This window comes from Lates calcarifer, linkage group LG5 (assembly GCF_001640805.2).
Source record: "Lates calcarifer isolate ASB-BC8 linkage group LG5, TLL_Latcal_v3, whole genome shotgun sequence".
Classification (NCBI taxonomy): Eukaryota; Metazoa; Chordata; class Actinopteri; family Centropomidae; genus Lates; species Lates calcarifer.
Window position 1 is genome coordinate 27,120,110 of NC_066837.1, and position 17,456 is coordinate 27,137,565.

Sequence of the window (17,456 nt, forward strand, 5' to 3'; positions counted from 1 at the left end):
GATCCAAAGTTTTGGCACTTGACACATTTTAGAGACTTACAGGTCAAGAAATCTTGGTCTCTACTGTTTTGAATTTGACCACTAAAAAAAAAAAAATCTGTCTCCTGTGAGTCACTCAACTTTATGGAAATGCAATATGTAATTACTGAAGTACCCCTTTAAAAACATTCATAGATGTACAACTACACCACAATATACAAGCAGTTTTAATAGTGTAGTTGATTTATTTTGAGAATAGTTCATCTTCAAGATCAAAGAAATATATATACAGGTGTGATTTTTTTCCCTTACATTTCTTAAGTCTCAGTGTTATGACAGCTCAGTTTATGGGTTCACAACCAACACCTTCAATAGCATATTCATCTACCCATATGTCCAGTCAGCCAAATTTCTATCTCCTCATCAGTGTTGTGACTGAGTCTGTCTTTTTAATCTGAACTTCAGAGAAAGCTTCCATTATATACATTTACACCTAGTCACAAATATGGAAGTCAGTGTCGTCTATGGTCCCAGTTCACATTTTAGAAAGCAGTCCCCAGGGCTCTCACAGGGTTTGGAATGAAACTTTCAGTGATCTTGAGTCTTCCCTAGTATCTAAGGGAACTGCTGATTCTTCACTGGTGGATTGCTATTCCTCACCTTTATAGTGATTATCAGTGTTTTCATTTACTCTGACCATAGGGACAATATACTGTAGTCATCATATTTATTTTTGCTGTCCTGTCCTGTCTGTAAATTTGAGCTTCTCTTATTGTTAGCAGGGTTTCCTGCAGAAGTTAGATTAAAACAGTTAAACACTGATTTGATAGATGATCAAAATAAAAATAATTTAAACTTGTTTTTCTCTGGATTTTCATAAGAACACTTACAACCCAACTAAGTGTAGCTTCAGCTTTTCAATTCCCCGTAGTCTATACTGAAAATAACTTAAACGGTTAAGTATTTGATCTTTGATATATTCAAAAAGTTTCTCTGTCGATGCAATTTTTAAAAATGGTGCCACCCTTGATTTTACTGTTTTATTTATTATCTCTAATTCATCAGATTAGATATTCAGAAAATATCCAGAAAAATATCAGATATTCAAAAACGGATCAAACCTCCAATTAAATTCCCCATGTGCTTGTGGGCCAACCCTCAGCTCGGCCCCGGGACATGAGGCCTGCAGGGCCTCTCTCAGTAGTGCAGAAAAATCATTTTCAAACAGATTGAGACAAACAGAGGGCGTGGCTCATCCTACACAAGCATATGTTATGAAAATAAATGAATCAAACAAAGGTGAAATTTTTTTTTAAAAAAAAGAGTGTGGTATCCTGCCCGTGCAGGATAAATGAATGTGTAAAAACTAAGCAGGGCCTGCAGAGACTGTGGATCCCCCTGTATGCCCCGTGAACGAGGCGACAAAATAATATCACGTGATCCAAAATGGGCAGTCCTCTGACGGTGCTGAAAAAAGCCATTTTCTGGCGCTGCTGCAAAATCTGTCCAAGTCCAAATAATTTACCTGGATCCTCGTTGGGAGGAGAGGGAAACTTTTATGTCTAATCAGGTAGGAACGACACATCGGTGACCGCTCTTTATCGGGGCACATCGCGCCGCTGTTTGCTGAGGCGCACACAAAGTGAACGGTGTCACATTTTGAGTCTCTCTTGTTCGCCTCCTGATACAGCCCTGTCAGTGAATTTAAGATGGCTGCTTTGTGTACCAGTGTGATTTCTCTGTGGCTCTGCACCCCCTCGAGTGTTTGGTGTTTTCTCTGGATGTGTTCGGTTGTGGTGCTCGGTCGGACGGCGGAGCTCCGGAGAAATGGAAACGCTCTTTTGTTGCTCCGCTGGTCGAGGTGCAGAGCTGATGCACAAGATGAGGCCACACAGGGGCGATTCAGTAGTCGGCTGTTGTGTTACCAGCATTCAGACTGCATTTAGCTTCACGGCTCCTGTTCTTAACACGTTTTTTTTATCGCCACAACATGTCAGTCGAGTTGTTTTTTGTTGGCCATCAGGTCTCGTTGTTATGGTTTCACAACCTGCTGTCCCAAGGACGAGCTGCAGACATTGTCTGAGAGGGAGCTCTGTGGCAGCCTCTCACTGTCCATACGGGAAAGAACTAATGGTCTCAACATATGCACATTACACAGGCTCCTGTGCCCTAACTGTGCGACCAGAACCTCTCATGTTGTCATTTGCTTCCTCTGCAGATCTGTCCAGATGGATAAAATGCAGCCCAACCGGATTAAAATCACAGATCTGAATTCACACCTCACATGCCCACTGTGCGCTGGTTACTTAATTGATGCTACAACTATCGTAGAGTGTCTGCACTCCTGTAAGTTTCCTCACACGAAAGCATAACATTACATGCATGCATACTGTTTCTGTTAACCCCAGTGACAAATTAGCATAGACCTCACAGCGTTCTGCATATTGAACAGACCTCCTGCATGCCTTGTGGTTCTGAGGATGGGAGTGTGATGTTGAGTCATGCTCTGTGATCTCACCTCAATGCTCATTTTTTAAAGTTAGGAGGTCTACAGTCAACATCTGTGTGCACAATAACAGTGTAAAGCATGTAAAACAGCATTCAGGTTTTTGTTGACACTGCATGTGAGGTGTTGATTCTGCTTTGCTGTAACTATGGAGGACAGGTGATGTATTCGATTAGATGATATTTTAATGTCTTCAGCCTTTCAACAGTCACAATGACTACTGTTTTACATTAAATTGCAAGGGTCCATGATACTGAGTCCATGAACTATGCTTTCACACTGATGACGACGTAGTGTTTTAACTTCTGTCTGTGTCCTCTCTCTCTGTATAGTTTGTAAAACATGCATCGTCGCCTTCTTGGAGACAAATAAGTTCTGTCCTCGATGTGATGTCCAGGTTCACAAGACGTGTCCACAGCTCAGCATCAGGTAACTAGGAATGGTTTGCATCAGGTTGTTTTTAAAAAGCACATCTGAACTCAATGTGGATCATTCCTAACATTGTAAAACGTTCTCTCTTTTTTTTCCAAGAGCGGACAAAACTCTACAAGATATTGTATATAAGCTTGTTCCCGGGTTATTCAAAGGTAAGACCTGCTTGAAGCTGTAACTGCAACAAATTATGACTCTTAGTCATAGTGTTTGTATTGTGTTTTCCTTTTATCAATGCATTTCTCCTGAAACTAGATGAGATGAAACGGAGGCGGGACTTCTACGCAGAGAATCGTGTGCTGGAACCAGGGGAAGTGGTGGAGACATTTAACATAGCAGAGGATGAAATCATCAGTCTGTCCATACAGTTCTATGAGAGGAACAAGTGAGTCACTCGTTTCTAGTGTTTACCAAAAAATAGTGGCGTAAATTCTTAATATTGGGTTTGTTTATGGGATAGTCGCTGCTGATGCAGGTGTTAAAAAAATGGAAAAAAGAAATGAAATTATCTGGTCATACACTGAGCAAAGGATGAAGTAGAATGATTTAAATATGCATTCAAGAGTCGTTAAAGAGAAATAAGTCATGGGAATAAGACCTGTGTAAACACTGTATGAGATACGCTCTGAAAAAAGCATGTTAAACCTGCAGTACATCTCACAGAATCTGATTTTCTCTATGTGTGGATAGAATGGTTCATTATTGTTCAACACCTTTCCTTTGTATTGAATATTTCCCTGCAGAAACAATGAGAGGCAGCGTTCAGAGATGGAAGGAGACAAGGTAAAAACTCATTTTGGTTAAGAAACAAAGTTGGGTAAAGCAGCAGCTGAAGCCTACACACTACATGTTTAAATGTGGTTTTCTGGTCTTCGCCCTGGATTTATGTGTCCCCTCTCTACTCGTTTCTTTGTTCTCAGTCCAACGGTAAACGCTTCCTGCAGTGCCCAGCAGCCATGTCCGTCATGCACTTAGCAAAGTTCCTCCGGAGCAAGATGGACATTCCTAACAACTATCGGGTAATTAGACATGACTCACCCACACACAACAACACTTCACCTTATTGATTATATAGCAAGCTACAAGGTTTAGGCACACTAATATAAAATACCGTGTAAAAGCACTTTTAACTCTAAAGTAACTTAATCACAACCGCAAATACTGCTACAGAGGTGGGTCATATTGGGTTGCTAGCATTTGTGAGCTATAAAAGAGCTCTGGCAGTTAGCACTCTGATATGCGAGCTTTGTGTGCAACATGATAACAGAAGTCCAAAGGGACCAAATCATCCAGTATGTGCCTGAGAGACATTGCTTCAAAGTGCTTGAACATGTCAAAATGAAAAGAGACAGACTTAATATAAAAACGTTACATGTTGGAACAAACAAAATGATGTGATGGATACAATGTACAACAGTTTGACAAGTGCTGGTAGCTGGTATTAAGTAGACCTGAGTGTACATATATACACAGAGTGCTAGCCTTGTGGTCACACTTTAAATATCTTAAATTAGTTATTATTTATGCTGTGTTGTGTATTTATAGTGGTTAACAAGTGAATTTTAATTAGCTTGATTGGCTGAATTAGAGTTAGTATAGAATATTATTTATATGTAACTGCCAACAGTGGTGGCCTTGGAGCCATTTTGTCACCAGCTTGCAGAAGCCTCTGTGTTTGTTCCGATCAAGTTGGAGACATGATCACTGAGATGACCAAATGTCCTCCAGTTGGAAATCCAATTATGAGCCTGACGTGAACATTTTTCCCACTCAGCTGTTCATAATTATGTATTATATGATGTGAATGTGGTGGTTAGCCAGCATAGACAATACAGGGGCTCCTGGAGCTGGCTCACTTAATGCAAGGAATGCAGCCTTTATTACAGATATTAGTTGCACCTGTGCTTTTTCTGCCATAACATACCCAAATGTCTGCTGTGAAAAAGGCCTACAATATATAATAATAATAATAATGATAATAATAATAATGAACACCTTTTACCAATTTGTGAACATTCACTAACTGTAGTTCCCACGAATCTTTGGAATGTTGTTGATCAAAATGAACTAAATTATCATTTTATTGATGTTAAAATGAGTTGCTACAGGTTGGTAGCTTGCCCTTGTTACGCTCAAAATGTGGACAGAAAACCCCAATTATCATTATCATAGGCTTTTTACAAGAAGAAAAAATCACATCACCAGACAACCTCACATTATTCTGACTTGGAAGTGTTCATACGGTTTTCCAAGAAATGAATGAAGAAATGATTAAATTCCATGTATTCCATCGGGGGCCGATGTGAATGCTTTTTCCTACTCGAAAGGCTCATAACCTGTCCTGTACAATATGGAAGAAATTTGACATTAGACACAGTTCCACTATCAACACCTGATTCTGTGTAAAGGTGGAAAGGTCAGATATTGTATGCCAAGCAGCAGTTTAATGTAGCCTTTAGAAAGACAGTGAGTAAGATTACACAATGGGAGAGTCACAGTATTCTTAACCTGTCTTGGTTTTCCGTCAGTCATATGATGATATGATACATTATAAACTGTACATAACTGGAAACTTTTGAATGGGTCAAAAACATTGTAATGCTTCATTCAAGTCATGCGGGAGCATTGTCAAGACGGTTTGTCATTGCAAGCAATATGTACAGGTGAGAAACACTGATGCTAAGAGAATTGGCTCCAGTGTGTCTTCCAGTGCAGCACTTTCTGTTTTGGCTTTTTCTCTCCTCTTCCCTTTTATAATACTCCTTGATCAATAAAAGTGTTGTGTATAAGTTTACAAGTACAGTAGTAGTGACAAGCTTCAGGTAGAGACACAAAGATTTAGCAGCATGTTTTAGCTTCTCAGAGACACACGTGATAGAAACCTTCTCATTCAGTAGTAAATGATGCTGCTAGAACATAAGCTAGCCTGGAACCACCACCAGCAGCTGCAGCAGCACAGCAGCAGCACGTTTGCCAGTAATAGGTCAATATTCAAGTAAAGCAGGGATGGCAGCCAGCTGATGTCTGCTGTACTGATGATGTTGAAATCTGTAAAATTTCGAGAACTGTCTGTTTAAATGCATTTTTATTAGTATCATAAGTTGATAGACTTTTCTAACTTGCAAACAGGAATGTTACTGGGGTGAATCGAGTGAATGTTGTCACAGCATATTGGCAGCTGCAATTTAAAAAAATTGGAAAAGCCTTAGAAAAACTGGTCAAAATTTTATTGGAATTTTCATTTCACTTCACCATGGTAAGCTGAAGCCTGCCTTTCTCGCCTTGATAAATATGAAATGTGAGGCGATGAGCTGCAGATGCTGTTCCTCCCATAGCGTTGCCTCTATATGGTGTGACTGTCTGTTACAGGTGGAGGTGTTGTACGGGGATGAGCCCTTGAAGGACTACTACACACTAATGGATATCGCCTACTTCTATGAGTGGAGACGAGTGAGTGGCATCTTTGAATTCTCTTGAGCATGCATGTTTTTTGATTTATTACACACAGTACCAGGCAGTTTATGGGAGTGTTCGTGTAAACCCATCCCTGTCAACCTGTGGATGGATGGATGTTTGGGGCTGGAGTTGTTGGGAAACTCAGTCAGCAGCCACATAACACATCTTTTTTCTCTTTTGTGCAAGAAATGACCAAATTCTGATCATTAGTTTTCACCATGTCAGTGTTTGTTCTGAGGATTTGATTTTCTTAAAACATAAAATATTTTTGCTGTTTAAAAAAAAAAAAAAACAACACAATCACAATTTGAATTAATGAGCTAAATAGGCAACATCACCAGTATGGTCCCTCATCATGCTGACATGATGCTGAAAACATGTATGTCCTTTTGAAATGAACTTTTAGTCTGCTGCTAATTCATTTTTTGTTGTTTTTTATTGTTTGTTTACATTATATCTGGTTGTAATGGTTTTGGTTTATAATTCATATCGCTGCTTCAGTGGCAGTAAAAAAAAAGAATAGGTTCATCTTATCAAATGTGTTCCTCTCGAAGCAGCTCTTGCTGATATTAAGCTCCTTCTTTGTCACCTGTCCTTTGGTAACAGAAACAACTGTAATAAATTGACTAGGTTATAGTACATATAAGGCTGGTGGCATTCTTAGTTGTTATTATCAACAAATCCCACAACAAGACCAACTGTGTGACCAGTCGTGTCCAACTCTTACTGCTTCCCTGCCCTGTCTGTGGCTCTGGGCCTCAAACCCATTTATTTGCACTGAAGACGTGATGTGTTTTTAAAGGCTCAGACATTTTTAACAGGTAGGCACTGTAGTTACTAGAAAACTTTACTCAAACAGGAGTAAACATTGCATTTGTTGGGGACTATTTTTAGCTGTGGATGAATACACATTTGGTTCTAGTAAGAATTTCTTGCAGCAGGATGTTGTGTGTGGGATTGCAGAGTGTGTGTTCATGGTAATGAAGGAGCATCTCACCCAGTGCCATGGTGTGATTCACTGATGTCTTTTTCATAGTTTTAATAACAGTGGAGTTGTATGGTACATGAGAAATAAGGTACATTAGGCTCAGGTTTTTCTTTCTTCTGTCAGCAGTCTTAATGGTGTATGTTCCTCTGTGTAGACTGGACCTATCCCCCTGCAGTATCTAGTCAAACCCACCCGGAAGCGCAGGAGGCCGTCCCAGTCTGCTGCTCAGGGCCACTCTGATGGTGTCAACACAAGCCCAACGTCGGAGAGCGACTCCCAGAGTGACAAAGTCCACAGTCCTGCTGCAGCCCAGCCGCCCCGAGCTTCTACGCAGTCCAGCCCCGCGGCTCACAACCCCTCTCCCGCCATCCAAAGCTCCAACGGTACCACTGTGCCCAACAACACTCAGCGACACACTCTCGCCTCCAAACAGGGCGCCAGCGCTCGCAAGGTGACTGTCAACGGCACCAGCTCTGGGGCTGGCAAAGACGAGGCGAGGGGAGGCGACAAAAGTGGTTTGCCCCCGGCAACCTAACGTGTGAAAGGCAAGCAGGGAGGACAGTGTTTGAATTGCTCCCTTTCTTTCCTCAGAGCAAAAAGTTTGAGTTCTCCTTCTGGACAAAATGGAGGCCAGATTACTGTTATCACCTTTCAACAGGAAAGACTGAAAAGTGCAGCCAAATAGACACTTGTATGTATGTGCGTGTGTGTGTTTATGTGTGTTAGACTAGAACAGTGCACACATACAAACTGTACAGTATGTATCAAATGTGAGCATGTGTGCATACATATGTATAAACTTATCTTTTATACAAGATATTGTAATCGTTTTGTATTGTATATGCAGTGGGTCTGTTTCATTTCCATAGTTCTTTCAACATTGATTTGGCTTTTATAAAATGGTGACAAAATGCTGAAAGGCATTGCAGTGCACATCACTGCAGAAGTTGGATGTAAAGGAAAAAAAAAACCTAATCCTTGCCTTTGAACAGTCATGTTAATAACTGCTGTATAAATGTCCAGTAAAAGCAACTGCTCATCAGGTAACACACATACATTAAGCTGTTGATGCACTTTGTTAAGGTCAGATTACATAACCCAAACCATTAAGTATTTTCCAACAGGAGAAGCATTTATATTTACAGAACTCTAAGCACTACCATGCTTACAAGCAGATGTTTGTCATAAGACTGTGTTCCTTCTCTCATGGCAGTCGAAGAACTCAAAAGGGATTTGAATATTCGGCCATGTATGTTGTAGTTCCATCATTTTCAACATTCCTTTTGTTTCTTTTCAACAAACAATGATACTTTTTTATCAGCCATATGTGCATGTTTTAGGTCAATAAAATGTTTACTTACTAGGTTTTTTCTGACCCGGCTGTGCTGTTTATGATTCCTTCATTAATTGATGTGTTTATTAAACTGTGTAAGCCAAGAGTAAATTTTGGAAATTTTAAATACACAGCCAGCAATGGGGTAGTTCTGTTTCAGACCAAAACACAATTATGTAAATTATTCAAATTTTATCTTTACACTTGTATATTCAATATATTTAACCACAAAAGTCAGAACTTTCACACTCTCATCACCATGATTTGATACAGTCTACACCTCAGTGGCTCTTGCTTAGCTGTGTAATGGATGATACATACGATAGGAGTGTTCTCTCTGTGATCCACCCTAAAGGTCCAAAAGAGCTAGGCTGGTTGACATGTTCAACATTTTATCAAAATGTCTTTCACCAAAAGCTACATATATAATATCACATTTCAGTATCTATTAGAGGCAGCTGTTCTGTCAATGGATTTGCCAGCTCTGAGGCCTGTCCTACGAAGATTTGCAGTTAGCACGGTAACTTTGGGTTTAACTCTGGGTTTTCAGTCTTATGACAGTGGTTCACTTCTTGTCGCAGTAAATCACCATGGTAACTTATGCTGCTCTGGGGTAGGTTAACTTCAGTGGATGGGATCAAAACCTGTCAACAACCCAACTACTGACCAATCAGATCACTGGAAAACTAGCGTCATCATTTCGTCAGGATCCTGACAGGGACAGTTTACAATAAAGTGACAGATAAGAAAGATATTTTTTTTTAGCTCTGTGGAATCATTTTGTTCCAGTCCATATGTCCACAACAGAGCTTCTAACAGAGAGAGAGAGTTTGTCACACTAAATGATCACATACTTACTATATCTGTATTTTGATTGAACAAAGATGTTTTTAACCACGCACTTTTGAATATATCCCATGATTATAAAATTTTCAGTCAGATTGAGCTCATCTGACATGAACTCTCCTCTCTGCTTTGGCAGCAGAAACAGTCTGACATCACATATTCTGGGACCGAAACAACATGCAGCTGTTCACATCAAAAGTTAATCGGGCCGATTATCGGCCTAAATCCTCCTCTCGATTAAAGTCAGCAAAGGCCCGGTTATCGGTCGGTTCTTAACGATTTTCTTGCTGGATTCTCCTGATGTGTGTGTTGTATTAAGAGTGATTTTACTCTCCCCGAGCTGTTCTCAAGACTACTGGGGCTGCCCCGATAAATATTAATCATGTTCAATATTTGCAACCTAATATCCTGTTGTATGGGAGTATACAGAGAGCCGCGGACGCACTCTGTAGATTGTCGCATGGAACAGACGGCAAGTTTAAAGACAGAAGCACAACGAACAAGAGACGTCGTCATCCGCCATGTTTACTTACTCTGTATGAAAAGATCCAGACAACAAAGCAGTGACTACTTCTTAATTCTGATATCAACATGAAATCTATGTTAACCTTTTAAATGAGAGAAAGTGCTCACTACATGTTGTCTCCTCTTGTCTCAAGAATGCCAAGGGTAGAATTAACACGCCTCTCAACAAAAACAAACATTTATTGGTTACTTGCAGTAATTGATATTTACTGATAGGTCTACCTAACTGGCAGCTCAGTGCAGATACTGTACTTTTCTTAATTTAAATGAAGAAAAACATATGAACATGTATCCCAAAGGTAAAAAGGGAAAACAATATGGCATTTTCATTTATTAAATATTTGAGGCTTCATATGAGGAGTGTGTTGTAGGGGACTCTGCTCTATCACTCTTTCACTCTGTCTGTATGGAATTAACTTATACATCCCTCCATGCACACATTTCTACTCTTCTACACAGACAGTTTTCTCTTTGCCTGAATACTATCACATCCCATCTAGAACAACTTTCTTTTTTGTATGGACTGCTAGTATTCACCATATTATGGTCTAGACCTGCTCGTGATTTGGTGCTATATAAATAAAATTGAACTGAATTATTTGCAACATTGTCCACAATGGCTTAATACATCCACATATACTAAAGGGACAGCAGTAGACAAATCTGTATCATCTCACAGCATATCATATTACCAACCCTACACTTATGTTGTATTTCCCATATACAACAACCTCACATCTACTCTCTTCTTCGTCATGCTAGATTTTCTGACAAGATTGAGCTATGTGACGTGGTCAGTCATGTTGTGTATGCTGGTTTAGTGGAGTGCACTGATCTACAGCAGCAAACTTTACACGCTGCATCTACATCTCCCAAACCAAAATTGACTGGCAATAATCCTCCTTATTTAAGAGTCAGTTTGTTCATGTAGTGTAGCAGATACAATGAAGTCCTGCTTGTGTGTGCCATCACAGTAAGGTGGGTTGTTGGTGTATTTACAGCCACACAACCAAGCAGTGGTGTCTTTCTCTGGGACAAAACGTAGAGGCATCAGACCTGGGGCTTTGAGCTTGTGGGCTCCATCGCAGAAAGGCTGAAATATAATGATGAGATCACAGAATACAAAGGCTGTGTATTAATATAGGTTTTTTGTTTTTTGTATACTTTGACAATGTTACAGATAGTTTTACCTGTTTCTTGCTGTGTCCACAGGTGCACCACGAGTAACGCTTTCCACCAACAAGCTCCACTTTGAAAGGCTTCTTAGAGGCGATGAAAGGTTCTGGAGGGAGTGTAGAGAGCTGCACCTGTGGACAGTACCACAGAGAGTACTCCATTTTTAAAAAAAATATATGTTGCAGCATTGTAAGATTAAAATCATACAGCATTCTTGTAATATGGTTAATGAAGTTTGAATATCCCAAGTAACAGGCAGCTTTACCCAACATTAACCTGAGAAAAATCTAATTAACTAGAACCAGGGAAAGCACCTGTATTAGTGATCTGGGCCTCTGAGCAGTAGTTGATTAAAAGGCCCTGTCAATCCACACACCAGGTGGTAAATATTTCATCTCATCAGACCTCTTTTCTAGCTGAGGATGGGTTGAGCTATAGTGACAATATGCTGCCCAGCAAACTCTATGTTCTCAAAAGAACTGTCCTTTTTCATTTTGACATGTCACATTCAGAAAACACAGGTGTAAATAATGTAAGTAATGATGACTGGATTCAATTTGGCTGCTTCAGTGTCAGAGTCCTGGTGAGGTGCACACTGGCTCATTGTCACACTAGCATGACTTACTCTTCCTACTAGGACTGGTCAAAATGTCAATCAATATCAGAGCTGTAGGATAACGGTTCCCCAGTGTAACGAATGTAACATGAGTGACGTCAGTCGAGCCCAGACAATCCAGTGGAGATGTCTGATCAGGGTATGACTGAAAACACCTGTGGATGTGCTTTCGTGTTATACAGTGTACAGTTAGATAACAATGTACAGTTTAGATAATACAGAGTTGGTGTATTTAACATTACAACGAGATAACTTCAGACACATTGGTACTACTAACAGACTCAGTCTCACAATACCACATTTACAAAAGTTTACCTTGGAAGTTGTCGTAGCTGGTAACCAAGGCTGCCTCAAGGTTAAACTAATCCATATGTGGTCTAATTTAGTCACCAACGTGTTCATGTTTCCACTGCCAGCTAACACAACCTCTGCTAGCTGCAGCTCAAAGTCACGCACAGTAATGCACGTGACTCAACGAGAAGCGACAACAGTCTGAAATACGTAACGGCTACAGACAGTTGGAGGTCAGTCAAGCAGAAAAAGCAAAAATTAACAGGAACTCTGGGAAAAGGTGCAGGATTTTACGGGCTGCCGGCCGCGCTCACCGAGGCGACTGTAGGAATCACTTCCTTTAAAATCACATGATTAAAGCTAAGCCAATAAGGAGGCGGATATTAGTTCGCGGCAGATTGAATTGAAGAGATTTGGAGTAATTGACAGAAATGAAAATAAATAAATAAAAACTCTACAGGATTTTTCAGTTTCTTACTTACTTACTTTCAGCTACTACCGAAGACAGAGATTATGTCTTTGGTATTTTATTCTGGAAATTTTTGGACCTGTACTGCTACTTACACAATTTCAACCGTTTCATGCATGAATTATGAAATCCTCAGTCAGGATTTTTTTTGGTATTGTAACTGAATTTGTATTGTATTTGTATTGTGTACTTAACAAACCAATCAATGAAATTCTGTATTATGTTAAAATAATAAAATGATATGAATTTCTAATAATGTTAAACTAATGTGTTCACATATTTTTATACTGTTCAGCGCAGTGTAAAAACATTGAACCGTTGCTCCTGACTCCTTAGATTCTCAGCATCCTCAGCTCCACTGTCACTACTGCATTTGTCAATACTTCTTTTTCTGGCAGCCATTCATCATCACTGCCATTAGCATCATCCTCATCTGACTCAGGTGGTATCTGCTCCACTATCCTGTACGTCTTTCTATCATGTGCTGCACTTGAGCTCTACAAAATATAAAAGACACTAAGTGTTGCTTTCATAATGGAACTAATCTGCATATCATTTTGTTTTTGTTACTAAAACTGCAAGTTACATTCTAATAACATGAAGCAGTAGATTCACAGCCCAAACAGATCCTGCAGATGAAGGATTTTCAACAAAGTCTGCTCTTTAATCCGCTGACGAAACAGCTGCTTCTCACTCACTCATTCTGTGCAATATTATTTCAAACTGTGCAATATCAGTATACAGTTCAATCTGCGTCTTTGTATGTAGTCCTGTGTATATTGTTCTATTGTTGATATTTTTATTACATTGTCCTGTGTATGTTCTTGTTTATACTTTTATAAGATTGTCTTGTTTATATCTTGTTTGGTATTTTACTCTGGTATTTTTTACAATCCCTGCTGCTGGAACAATGTAAATTTCCCTGCTGTGGGACTAATAAAGGATTATCTTATCTTGTTATCAGTAATAGTATGAAATGTAGCTGAAATAGAGCCAGTGATGCATCATGTCCAATCTAGTGGATGGATGATTGTAATTTCCTCCTAATATAAAATCATTATTTGGAAATTTTACTGTACTAATCCTTAGATGTTACTTGATGTTTTAGTTTTTTTTTTTACCTGCAGGGGTCTCCTTCTACAGAAACATTGGCAAGTTATTCTCGAGCTCCTCAGCATTTATGGCCATCCATCAGTCATCTTAGTTTTGAGAAATTTACAAAAAATACATTGACTGGCCAATAGTTGGCAGCGTATGGAACACTCTAGAGTCCAATGTGGTGGCTGATGTGCAATTCTACCATCAAAACCCATGCATTTACAAGAAAACAGCTTTTTAATAGCTGTCCTCTGCAGTGAGCACTATGCCTGAGAGGATTAATTATATAATTTAATGTTATGAGTGTTTTTAAAGAAAATTGACAATGATTAAGTGCATAAAAAATAAGAAACACTATAAAAACATGATGCATGTGCATTGTTATGTTACTGACTGAAGTTTCCTGCAGGACAAAAGTATACATTACCTTTCCACACCTCATGTGAGAAAGTCACAGTCACAGAAAGTCAAGTAAAAATCAAGTCAAAAAATATTTTTGAAAAATCATTTTACATTTTAGTAAACTTGGACGGAGGACATGGAAAAATATGCAAATTAGGAGGACAAAATGACAACATTTTCAGTTCTGTATGTGAAGGAGCCGCTTGGACCAATGACATGAGCATTCCTGCTGTTACCATGCTGCTATCACACAACGACAACAATTTCATATGTATTATGCATTGTATAAGAATGTGGATAACAAAAAACCTAACTACAATAAGAATGCAATTTATCCAGACAAAATATCAGCCTGACAACATGATAAATACACTGGCACACCTTCCTGACAAAGGCAAACATCAGCAAATATATTTCATTTTAATATGAGAGGTAATGAGTGTTTCACTGATACTGAATGACAAATGATTCTGTTGAGACGAAATAAGGATTTTTCCCTATGAACTCCTTCAGACATCTTGAATGATGTTCATTTAAAGACACCTTTTACCGACTTAACTAAATCCCGGAAGATGACCTTAAAGTGTGAGCCATCACAGTACGGTGCGTTTTTGGTTTGCTTACAGGCACACAGCAAGACCGTCCCATCTTTCTCAGGGGTGAAACGGAGAGGAAGGATGCTGGGTGCTTCTTTCCTGTGAGCTCCATCACAGAAAGGCTGACAGAGAAAAAAAATGAAGGTGAATACATTGGCTGTAAAATTACTTTCAGGTCACTTATAAGGTATAAGATACATAAAAGATTTTATAGTGCCAGAATGGTGTGAACTTTAATATCATTAAATTAGTTAAACATATTTCTTAATTATTTAATTTTACCAAAAAGTTATGAAAAATGTTTCATTTAAGCCTTCTACAGCAAATAAAAAGTGGCCATCTGAATTTCACTTTCACAGTTTTTAAAATGCTCCAACTGGAAAACAACTGGCCAAAGAGTGAAGTACACATTCACAATGTAAATATCAAAGTAAATATCCAACAAACTTATGTTTCAGTCTGTGTTCTCACATTAATGCAGTAGTAGCCATGTTAAAAACATTAGAGAGAGCATGATGTTGTTAATAATTCCATATTATTAGAAAATTAAGTTCTATATTGTTATCATTGCATATACAGTATATTGCAATTTACAAATGTAAAGTTATAACTTGGCATGAACTTTGCAAAACACTGATCTTATCTGCCCTAAAAACCAGTAAACACAGCAGTGAAAGGTCATCCGTGATCTCACTGACATCCTGAATTCCCCACTTAATCTCTGGTGTCAGGTATATTTACAGAATATATGCAAATTTCTTTTGCACAAAGTGAGAGCTCTGGATGATGGTTGAACCTACAGCACCAGCTAAACATCATTCAGTTTAATGTTGCATTCTGCTGGTTCACATCTACAGGCAATTTAGAGTCACCAATTAACCTAAGCCACATGTCTTTGGACTGTAGGAGGAAGCCAGAGTATCCAGAGAAAACTAACTAGTTTTAATGTTAACAGTTTTTTTTTATTTATTGTAGTAGCTGTTTAGTGTATATAGTATATTTGTTACTTTTAATCAATCTAGTCTGGCTCTCTTCAACAAATCAACCCGTTGATTTTGTTTTTTCTGACTTTAAAAAAAAGGAACCTTGATAACAGTATGAAACATTCCAAATAACCTGAAGAATGACTTCAGCTCTCAGTCTGTGTATGTTTTTACTGTCATTCACAGGCAGAAATTCAAGTCTCCACAAGTGAACTGCTCAACAGGCAGCTTTCAAACTGCTGTTAGTGTAAACAGAAGATTGACAGCAGTAAATGGGCTGTGACTAGCATTCTGCCTCAGGTGTGTCTGTAACCTCAGCTCCACCATGCAGTATATACTCACTTGTTTCTTGCTGTGTCCACAAGCACACCAAGCATAGTGTTTCCCAGCAGATACCTTCACTCTGCAGGGGAGTCGCGCTGCAGGGACAGGCTGTGTGGACAGCAGGCAGCTCCGCACCTGGAGACAAGAAGCATCATGGTATGTGTCACACAGCACTGAGTGACAGCTGACAACATCAGTAGTGAGCAGACATTTTATTAAATATGCACAATTCATGCACAGGCTACTAATTCAGGCATGCAAAATAATTAATAATTGATACAAAACATTTAAAACAGAAGCTGACCATAAACAAGGACAAGCACAAGATTAAGACTCGTGTTTTATGAGGTATTACTGCTATATCTAATCACTGTCAACTTAAAACAAAGTGACCAGGCCTTCCAGTGTTCTTCACTGTGCCTGCAGGCTTGTTGGCAAAATGCATGTGTCACAGGTGAATGAAGTTAAGGTGTGTCAGTGTTTTTTTTTCTTCTTTTTTTGTTTGATTGTTTTTTTGCACAGAACAGAAAAAAACTTAACAAAGCACAACGCCTTGTGGTCATGACTCAGCAGTCTGAAACACTGAATCAGTTAAGGTCACGGGAACAAGACCACCTAAAGACAACTACACTCGGACTTTTAGTAGGTCGACAGAATGAAGGACTCACCATCGAGGAGGAAGCAGGCAGCGCTAGCTGAGGCTGTCTGAAGGTCTGCATGCATGCTCTCTGCATTACTAATACTAAGCTGGTTGTGTTCATTTTGTCGTTTAAGCCTTCGAATGACTAATAATGCTACAGTACTTCAGCTCTCGACAGGGAATCACAGGTCTCCAAGCTCACTGCTTTCGAAAAAATTTCATGAACTGCGGTAGAAGTTACAATATGGCTTCTTTACCTCGACGGTGATTGGCTGAAGACTGTAAACAACTCCCCGTGCAGAAGGTGGAAGCCACTCCTCCTTACCTTCTACCAGTCGTCTCACTCCTCAACCCCCCCCACCCCCACCCCCCAGACACTGGCCATTCATTCATGACTTTTACAGGTAAAATCCTATTTATTATGTTGTTGTGTTATTAATAGCTGTATAGAGCTTTATAGGTCAATCTGACGCCCTTAATAAGAACAGCTTCGGGGTGGCCAGTTTTTGGCTGATTCCTCTGTGCTAAAAAGGCAGTTATACATGGTCATAATATATATATATATATATATATATATATATATATATATATAAACCTGTCATATGACTATAAGAACTTTATTTATAAGTGCTGCTTAGACATGAATTGAAATCTGAACAGAAATTAGTTGATTTAAATAGTACCCTTCTTTACTTAATAGTGGATTACTTGAAATAAACAAAAATCCTACACTCAGGCTCCCAAAACTGCTTTTAATGTTACACCACAGGTGGCAGTAAAAATCTGCACGTTTCCT

At 39.1% G+C, this 17,456-nt stretch overlaps 2 protein-coding genes across 3 annotated transcripts; one reads left to right on the forward strand and one right to left on the reverse strand.

Moving 5' to 3' along the window:
* Positions 1 to 1,413: 1,413 nt before the first annotated feature.
* Positions 1,414 to 8,736, forward strand: LOC108884530 (polycomb group RING finger protein 2). The gene is made up of 9 exons (XM_018678463.2): positions 1,414 to 1,549; positions 2,198 to 2,325; positions 2,818 to 2,914; positions 3,017 to 3,072; positions 3,173 to 3,302; positions 3,661 to 3,700; positions 3,838 to 3,936; positions 6,287 to 6,367; positions 7,516 to 8,736. Exons 2-9 carry the CDS (start codon positions 2,208 to 2,210, stop codon positions 7,894 to 7,896), a joined length of 1,002 nt encoding a protein of 333 aa, XP_018533979.1. The 5' UTR covers positions 1,414 to 1,549; positions 2,198 to 2,207; the 3' UTR covers positions 7,897 to 8,736.
* Positions 8,737 to 10,227: 1,491 nt separating this feature from the next.
* On the reverse strand, positions 10,228 to 16,931 carry LOC108884532 (CDGSH iron-sulfur domain-containing protein 3, mitochondrial). 2 transcript variants are annotated; one of them, XM_018678466.2, is made up of 5 exons: positions 16,689 to 16,931; positions 16,039 to 16,155; positions 14,742 to 14,835; positions 11,256 to 11,372; positions 10,228 to 11,158 (listed from the first exon to the last, which is right to left on the reverse strand). In XM_018678466.2, the coding sequence occupies exons 2-5, from the start codon at positions 16,071 to 16,073 to the stop codon at positions 10,973 to 10,975; spliced, it is 432 nt and encodes a 143-aa protein (XP_018533982.1). In that variant the 5' UTR covers positions 16,074 to 16,155; positions 16,689 to 16,931; the 3' UTR covers positions 10,228 to 10,972. The 2 variants fall into 2 exon arrangements, with proteins under 2 accessions (XP_018533982.1, XP_018533984.1); XM_018678468.2 differs by lacking the exons at positions 14,742 to 14,835; positions 16,039 to 16,155; positions 16,689 to 16,931 and adding an exon at positions 12,173 to 12,487.
* Between the last annotated feature and the right edge of the window lie 525 nt (positions 16,932 to 17,456).